The sequence below is a fragment of the Castanea sativa genome, chromosome 6 (assembly GCF_040712315.1).
Source record: "Castanea sativa cultivar Marrone di Chiusa Pesio chromosome 6, ASM4071231v1".
Classification (NCBI taxonomy): Eukaryota; Viridiplantae; Streptophyta; class Magnoliopsida; order Fagales; family Fagaceae; genus Castanea; species Castanea sativa.
In genome coordinates this window covers 61587126-61596393 of record NC_134018.1, presented here as the reverse complement: position 1 = coordinate 61596393, position 9268 = coordinate 61587126, and the positions used below count along the sequence as shown (strand labels likewise).

The 9268-nt window shown below is 33.9% G+C and overlaps 1 protein-coding gene across 1 annotated transcript; it reads right to left on the bottom strand.

The window, feature by feature from the left end:
* Positions 1-114: 114 nt before the first annotated feature.
* LOC142638156 (ribose-phosphate pyrophosphokinase 4) lies at positions 115-7215 on the bottom strand. The gene is made up of 7 exons (XM_075812162.1): positions 6964-7215; positions 3801-4116; positions 1800-1895; positions 1619-1687; positions 1396-1524; positions 519-615; positions 115-434 (listed from the first exon to the last, which is right to left on the bottom strand). Exons 1-7 carry the CDS (start codon positions 7092-7094, stop codon positions 301-303), a joined length of 972 nt encoding a protein of 323 aa, XP_075668277.1. The 5' UTR covers positions 7095-7215; the 3' UTR covers positions 115-300.
* Positions 7216-9268: the final 2053 nt, after the last annotated feature.

The following is a 9268-nucleotide window of genomic DNA, read 5'->3' as shown; positions in this document are numbered from 1 at the left end:
GTCAGCAAGGTGTTTATTTTTTAGTCTAAAATAGTCAGAAGACCATGATCTAGGTTCAAACCGGTACCCAAGTTTTTTTTTTTTGGTTGAGTTGGTAACATTAAAATCATGAAATAAACCAATGAAATTTGACTTAAATGTTACTTCCACCAAAATGAGTTATTGGTGAGGTTGTGAGTTCAAAACCCACTCAGTATATGTAACTTACCAATTGAAACAATAAAAATCAGGAAATATGCTTCTTGAATACAGTCTTGCCTAAAAAATAACACTACATGCATTTCTTCCCACAATATCTTTTCAAATTTGTAGACCATCAGCGATTGATCCTGCAAGACTCAACACTTCAAATGGAGCTTTATTTGCTATGGCATTGACTGTCAGTGGGCAAGAATCTGTTATCCAAAAGTAGGAGAATGCCTTTTCCGAGCTTTCTGAAATTGAAATTAAGAAGGCAATAAAAATCAATATAAGTTCAAAAGATAGGGGGGCAGGGATAGGAATATGCAAGTACTTACCATCCTTGTGAGTGAACCGTTCCCATGAGCGCTTAGGAAACACCCCATGGGTGACATAAGCACTCACCTTCGCTGCACCATGAGCCGCCAAAACTTTCTGGCAGAATCAAAGAGGAAAAGAGTAAGAGAGAAAGGCAAATGTTATGTTAATTTGTGTATGTCTTACACATATCAAATGCCCGTTTCCATCATACTACATGAGACACATACACATTGAACATATATAAATTTAAAAGACTAAAAGATTATAAACTAAAGCTCTGTTACTTTTTTTGGAGGAAAAGAGTTTGATACTTCTGTAGGAAATGTAGCATTGTCGTAAGGAAAAACATACCAAATGCATCTTGAATGTTATGATACAACATTTAAGTACAATATAATTGAAAAAGGAAGAACATAGTACGGGTCCCTACATAAGTTAACAATGGATGTGTAAATTAATAATGCTTGCCTGACTAATTATCAACAAAAAAAAAGGATGTTTGCATGACTAAATCAGTAAGTTATACCTACAGATTTTGAATCATCTATTTCTTTTAAAGGAAAAAACAGAGATTCCATATTTACATAGATAAACACATAATCCAACTCCACTGGTTATCCAATATTTCACTGATTCACCATATTCATATATCCATATTGTGTCATGTCCCTATCCCTCTACAAACTTGGAATTACATGGGTTACTTATGGTAAATAAAAAATTCAGGTTGGGGACATCACAAAAGATTTTGATGTTTAATGTAAATGACAGTGTATTAGAAGAATAGTGGAGAGAGAGAGAGAGAGAATCTCAATGAACATGACCTCTGAAGCACATGACTTCAGAAGACGAAATAATTCAAGTAAGAAAAAAAGTCAATATAATTGAAGATACCTGGCACTCAATCAGGGTGCCTCCAGATTGGACTAAATCATCAACAATGACTACATGACAACCAGCAGGATTTCCTTCCTTGAGCCGGACTATCCTCTTATCACCTTCACGAACTTTATTACACACCACCTGCCATTCAATAACATAAAATGGTAGATATCATATAACACAAACAACAGATTTTAAACTTTAAACTCAAATCTATTTGAGGGGAAAAAAAAACCGTGGGAAAATGATCCAACAGCTTGTGGAATCGCTTCCAAGCTCCATCATCTGGAAATGCAATAACAATCTGGAAGAGAAACAACGATTAGAATGGAGAGATCAAGGATAGAGAAAATTCAATGGGCTAGAATATATTCCTAGAGTTGATAATAAATCAAGAAATATTAATCATCACTCACATTGTCAGCGTCAGGAAGCTGGTGCAGACGCTGTTTTAGGAGAGGAATACCTGTCTCAAACAAAGGCAAAACATGGTCCCCAAAATAAAATCTTTCCTGCATAAAAGTGAAAAGTAAAAGAATGAGAATGCATGCAATGTTAGCCGGAGTTCATTCTTTCTTTAAAAAGATAAGAAAAGCAAATTAAAAAATAAATGTTACATAAATAGCAGAACCCTAGCTGCCACTAGTTTTAGAACCATTAGTTACTGCCGGATTATGGACATTATCAGCTAACAGTCTTTGTTAATTGACTCAGACCTCTTAGGTTAAATAATCAGGCCTATATGGAGAGCATTTCTTTATATGAAAAGAAATCTGAGCTTATATTCCAATAGAAAATAAACAAATGGAAGAAAGCATAGGATGGCCTAGAATGGATTTCAGTATACTACTTTTCAGAAAATATGCATGCAGATTAATTGGTTGATGGAATGCATTCCATAGTGCCAGCCCACCAATCCCAGTGGATTCTCATTAGTTGGTCCCCCATAATGTCATCCCCACAATTGTAGAACAGGCCTGGCTAAAAATGACCATCTAGGTAAAGCGCTAATGGCTTTTTAATGATTTTTCCCACTAAGAAAAATCTTACATTTGCAGCTTGTCTTTTATTTAATATAGCTTATTTTATGTGGGGAAGAAGATTAAATGCATACAAATCAAAATCTATTTAGCTTCAAGTCTTCAATCAATTAATATATCTCCATAATTTGAGGTTCAAATTTATACTAATAATGAAAAGGACAATGAGCTGAGGATTAGCAAGAACTTGAAATTGCTCTGGCAACACCTTGTTCAAAGGTAAGATGGTAACAATGTAAATATTGTTACTTGATGGAGAATGGAAGAAGCTTTCGAGTGAAAAACAAATATCTCCACAAGATTCCCTTGTGTATTTGACATTTGCACATTCTTCAGGAGCTTTGAAGTTTCTTTTCATTGAGCAATTACTTCTATAAAGTTTTCCTACAACTTGAGCTAACTTGATTTTACACTGGGCAACTGTATGTGAAAATCAAATATAGTTTGCTAAGCTTGAGCTAAATGTCAAAGAACACACACATATGATGCACACAAAAACATATAATTGTACACGTGTAAGAACCATATGCATGGTATCAAACATGCATGTCTAAGTAATACTAAAATAGATATCACCACACCACTCAATGCTTGCTCTTTTTCTCTAGGTTTCAACTGTCAAGCTAGAGGCCTATGATCCACTTCCAACCTCCTTAACCCTCAAGCCCAAAGAAAAGAGTGCTTATGAGTTATGCCCAAAACACAGTAAACCAAATTCATATGTGCCAGAAGACAGCTCGAATATTTTTGACCACAGTGAACAAAGATAAAATTAATAGAAGAACAAGAAGAAGAAGAAGAAGAAGAAGAAAATTATTTTTCATAGCTACAACAAGGGGGAGGGGGATTTGAACTTTGGATGTCTCCATTGGAAACACCAAGAAGTACCAGTTGAGCTACAAGGCTCTTGGCAAGAAGAAGGAAATTATTGATCTCCAACAGTACAAGCTTTAAACAAAAGAAAATTCAGCAAAGACTTGTACTAAAAGTTTGTTTCAATATAATCTGAAACCATATAGAAATGCAGTTAAGTATCTAATTCTTAACCTAGAAAAAGGAAAAACAACTAATATCTCTGTTAGATGTTTCACTTTCGCCTATTAGATGAAATAGTGGAAAAACTTTTAACCACACAACTCTGCACACCCCAATAGAGAAAGAGTAGATATAATCATAAACATCTAAACATCATTAATTGAAGTAAGACAAACAACCAGAATCTTCTCATCAACATCATATTCACAATGATTTATAGAGTTTGACAAAGATACTGACTTCCTAGAATTTTTTTAAGAAGGACCAATTTAATGTTGAAAAAATTGAAGTATCAGTACAAAAGAAGTAAATATAGTCACTTCCAGAATAAACAGAACAAACCTGCAAAGCATGAATATCATAGATGACTAAACTAGTAGGACCACCTCTTGATATAGGTATATTTGTCAACATCCTTGATAAGGTAAATGCAGTTGCTACATCCCCTTCGTCTTCCATTCGCTCAAAGGAGCCAGTTGGAAAGAAAGGCAAGACCAATGTGAAGGAAGCAACAAACAGCCGTGGGAGTAAATATATGACTGAGAGCTGCTCAAAGATAACTCCTGTGGAGCTAAAGGATGCAAGAAAGGCAACATGTTGGCCTCGCAGATCTTGGGCATTGTTAATATAAATGTTTGGAAATCCATCATCGAAATTTCTGTACATGCATAGAAAATAATCAGTTCTCCAATTCATCCTTTTGGGAATCAAGATTTATTCTTATGAGGTGATATCTCATTATACTAGACTCATTTAACTGCTACATGCAATGCCCCTCTTACTGCAAAGAGTTTTAACAGGTGTCGGTACCACATATATGTGTGAAACGCTTTGCATTTAATGGCTGTGTGATAATTTCTAATTTAGGAGAACCACTAACTGTTTGTTCATCTCTTGGTCAAGGGAAAACAAAACTTAAGTTGCAATTATTCTTTATAACTATTATTGCAGACCCACTTTTGTACACCCAACCCTGCATTACCCACAGGTTCAATCTCAAATTAAGAGATCAGTCTCAGTTTATCTGAACTTCAAAAATCACAATACAGAAAGCTAAATAACAATTAAAAAATTCTACACAGTTAGAAAAACAGATACAAGTGGTACATGGAGAAAAGCACATAGATGTTTATGAAACAAAAAATTGATGATCCTTATTAAAAGTAGAAAAAAAAATTGCAAGCTGCAGTAAGTAGAGTAAGAATAGTATTTGAGTAGTGTAGTGATATTTTTTTTGATAAGTGAGTAGTGTAGTGATAATTTAGTGGGTAATAACAAACAGAGGGCATGAATAGTAGAGAAATGTTGCACTTTCAATAGAAGGGATTCCTGAAATGCTCATCCTGGCATTCCTATTCATATGTATAATCAAACTGAACCTATCACATTTATCTTTAACCAATCCCAGTTACACACAATTCAAGGCACTTAATGGGATAAAAGAAACTGAAAAAAGTTGAGGATACATGTTTCAACTTTCATAAGCTCTTGTAAAGTGCAAACCATTATTTGGTATTGACAAGAACAAACAAGGAATGAAAGAAGCTTAGCTAGGAGAAGTTTCTAACAAGAACAATTCTGAGGTACTTAAGGAAACTTTACTGAGATTCTTTTTCTTTTCTTTAGATTTCAAGACTAGGTGAAATGTGAAATCTAGTAATGAACTGGTTCAGTTCACCTCTAGGGAGCTAGGCCTAGCACCAAAATCTGCTTGCTGATTAATTGAGTTTCTTTAAACCTTTGGTAGCTTAAATTGCTTACCATTAAGTTCAAATGCAATATTAGATCAAACATCCTTTCTAGACTAGAGGAGGATCAAATCATTAACTAGTACGAAAACCTATAAAAGCAAGAAAGTTTGAAGTTTGCTCTTATTATAAAGTTTTGAAGTGTGCAGTGTGCTATAGGGGCTAATTTTCCATGGAAAAGTATCTGGGGTGTTAAGTGCCAAGAGAGATTGCCTTTTTTTCCTGGACAGAAACTTCACATAGAACTTTAACAGTTGATATTCTTCGGAGGGGTAATATGATTATCAATTTTTATTGTGTGTGTAAGAGCATGGGGAATCAGTGGAGCACCTTCTACTTCATTGTATTTGGTCATTTGTTTGAACTTTGTATGGGTATCCTGGGTTATGCCGAAGATGATGGCTCCAAATGTATGGAGAGGGAGCTTTCAGCACTACAGCAAATTTAAAGCTTGGAATGCAGTTTTTTGTGCCTATTGTGGATGTTTTGGCATGAGCAAAATAGTAAATATTTGGTGCAATTGAATGGCCAATCCACATGATCTAACAATTAATGATATAATGGTTGTATAATTGGATGATGGTGTTAGGAAATGCTCCCTCATGTTCTATCTCAGGCCAACGAGCTCTAGCTCAACTGGTAGTCTGGCACATCCTCCCCTAATAAGTGTTAGGTGGAGGGTGTGGTCATGGGTTCAATACCCACTGGGTGTGTGTGTAACTTACCAATAAAAAAACTTGTAAATGCAACTTTCAGCATCTATTGTATTCATTTTATTAGTCCCCCTGTTGAATTAAATTATATTTACTTATAAAAAAATTGAAAAGTCAGAAAGATAAATTGCACCTTTCTTTTACACATAAAATCAAGGAGTAAAAATATTCTATATTTTTCCCATATGTATTATGCTTTCCTTATTATTAGTCTGCATTATGTGATTTGAGTATAGGATGGTGCATTATTTACCAATTTTGCAACTAGAGTCAAAACCTACAGACAAGATTAATTACTATGTGATCTTTAAAATGACGCCTGTGCTCGTCTCTTATGCAGACACACACACACACATGCTCCATTTAGTGCATTTGACATGCATATGGCCATGTCATCATGCCAAGACTGGTGAAATTACTTAATACTGGTAACTTATATTGTTGTGCCAAATACAAAGATCATGTTAATAACAAGGCATGCGTAAAACCACAAAAATCCTAACATCATGCCAAGACTTCTGTAATTTCTTAGACTGGTGACTTAAACTGTTGTGCCAAACACAAAGATCATGTTAATAACAAGGCATACATATGGAAAAAAGCAAACTAGGAAAACGGATTCAAACTTAACATTATAAATGTAAAAATAAAAATAAACTCTTTCTCATTTAGCCCTCCTTCTTACCTTTGTTTTACTTAGTCTTTAGCTACAACTTATTAAATTTGCATAATTATGTCAACATTCATACCCACAATAATTCTGCTTTCAATTTTTCTTAACTCAAACTGGGTTTCAATTTCTTTTAACTAGAATGACATTAAAATTAAAAAAAGTTCTCTTCTTTACCTTATTCGTTTATCTAAATCATTGTATTGCTAAATTCAGATAAGTAGATAACCAACAAGCGAAAAAACCAAAAAATAAAAACTACCCATTTCATTTTTATAGCAGAAGAGCAAGGTAAAGCACAGAAACAAGTAAAAGAAAATGGAAAACATGAAGATTAATCAGTGTACATGGTAGAATAGAAGGAAAAAAAAGACCTCCATTTGATGGTTTGGAGAGTGATATTGCTGGACTGAGCAGCAACGTTGCGAGCAAGGTCCTCGCATTCAGGGTAGTAGAAGAGGTGCACGTGCTTTTGCTTATTAGACTGAGACTCAGACAAAGCCATTAGAGTCCCCCCAAACCCCTTTGCTATTGGAGAGAGAGAGAGAGAGAGAGACAGGGTTTTAGTGTTTAGAGAGAAAGAGAGATTCGCTAGTGGTGTTTGGTTACTTGAATAACAAATATATAGGCCAACGAAAAGTGATTGTTCTGCTTCTACTTGCCACTTGCCAAAGCCGAACGGCAACATTCAAAGTTCAAAGTTCAAAGTCCAAACTCGGCATGATATGTACGTGTTGGTTCAAGTGTTTGAAGTTTGAACGTTACAACTTACAAATCCTTTTTTTTTCATAACATACCATGTATATTTTTTACTTTCCTTATCTATTGTATAAGAGATTTAGGAGTGAATTTTGTTTAACTCAATTGGTAAAATTTTTTATAGTTGAATAAGAGATTTGCAGTTCAATCTTCGTTTACACCAAAAATTAACTGTGTTTTAGTATGATAATAAAGAGTTATCGTCATAAACGAACACTATAAGTTGTAACATTAAAAAAAAAATAAAGGTTTGGAAATTTATTCGGGCTCACTTGTACCAAAAACAATTAATATTTTAATTTGATGATAAAAAATAAAAAATCGAACACAGAATATATCACATGCTACAATGATGGTATATAAAATAGAACACAAACAAAAAGTGAGATGAGTTTTAGTGTGTGAACAATTATGTACTTTTATATTAATTACCAAACAAAGCTTTGAAAAAAAATGAAATTCCACAAATACGAAGGAGAGGCACTCGAGGACTGAATCTCTGATAAAATCTTGTGGCATTATTTTTTCCGTTGGACCCGACTTTTTTTTAAAGCTAGTGGGTCATGGCCTCATGGGACATGCCTCTTCTTAGTTTTGATGCCTTTCAATCTTTTGGAATAAAGCACTAGTCTTTTTCATGGAAGGTCTTATTTATTATTATTATTTTTGGAGATATTCGTGGTGGGTCTTATTACATAATATGATTTTAAAAAAAAATTAAGTGGGTAGATTTTTATTTTTATGTTTTTAAAATGAGGTAGTGGGTAGAAGTTAGAACTTTAGAACAATTCCTATCTCATAAATTTAAAGTTTCCATTCACATTGTGTTCATATTAACATTAAATTACTAGTAATTAGGGATGTGTATGGTTTGTATTAGATTGAATTTGAGGTTTTTTTTTTTCCTAATATTTTTTAAAAACCCAATTTGATGTTTTTGAATTGAACCCAACCCAACTCATAAGAATCATATTGGCTTGGGTTGGAGCACTTTTTTATTTTATTTTATTTTATCAATTCTAATAAAAAATTTTGGGTTTCCATTCAACTATTTATGCATTCATTATTCAGAAAATAATTACAATTTGCACACTTGCATATAATGTGTGTTTGAATACCGCTTATTTTGCTGAAAACTGAAAACTTATTGCTGAAAACAATAAAAAAATAATTTTTGGATTACTGTTCACATAAGAAAACACTATTTAGCACTGTTTATTTGCCTCAATGCACTGTTCATGTCCTATGAACAGTGCAAGAGACGCTGGTCAAAAAAAGAAGGAAAAAATGCCAAACGCTAAAACGCATTAGCTATCCAAACGCGGCTATAATATTTTCAATTTCACTTTTTTAAAGAAAAAATAGAGGAGCAAATTAATAAATTTAAACTAATTCCCAAAATTCAGATTAAATTGAACCAATAAATTTTAATTACATATTCTTTTAAAGCATTAACCACATGAGTTAGGTAAGGTTATTTATGTTGACAATTTTTCCAACCCGAATTTGACCCAGCTCAAGCTTTAAAAAAAGAAAAAGAAAAAACCTAAAGCCCAACCCAGCCAATCAATTCATAAAAATCTAATCTATAACCTCAAGTAAGGTTTGATTAGGTCGGGTTTATCGGATTGGTTGGTTGAATGCACACTCCTAACACCAACCAATACATGACAAGCGGTAAGAGGAGGAGGAGGAGGAGGAGGGGGGGAGGGGGGCGGGGAAGGAAGAGCACGGTAAAGGAGACACATGTTTAGTAGTTGAGTAGTAAAAAAGAACAATGCTAGGACCATAACTATTTCTACAACTTTGGCTAGAGTGGTGTTCACCACTTACAACTCACCACATCATGAGTTATGTCAAAAGTTTTGAACTTAGTTGTGGTCCTAGAATTTTTTGTAGCAAAAAACATATTACTTGTAC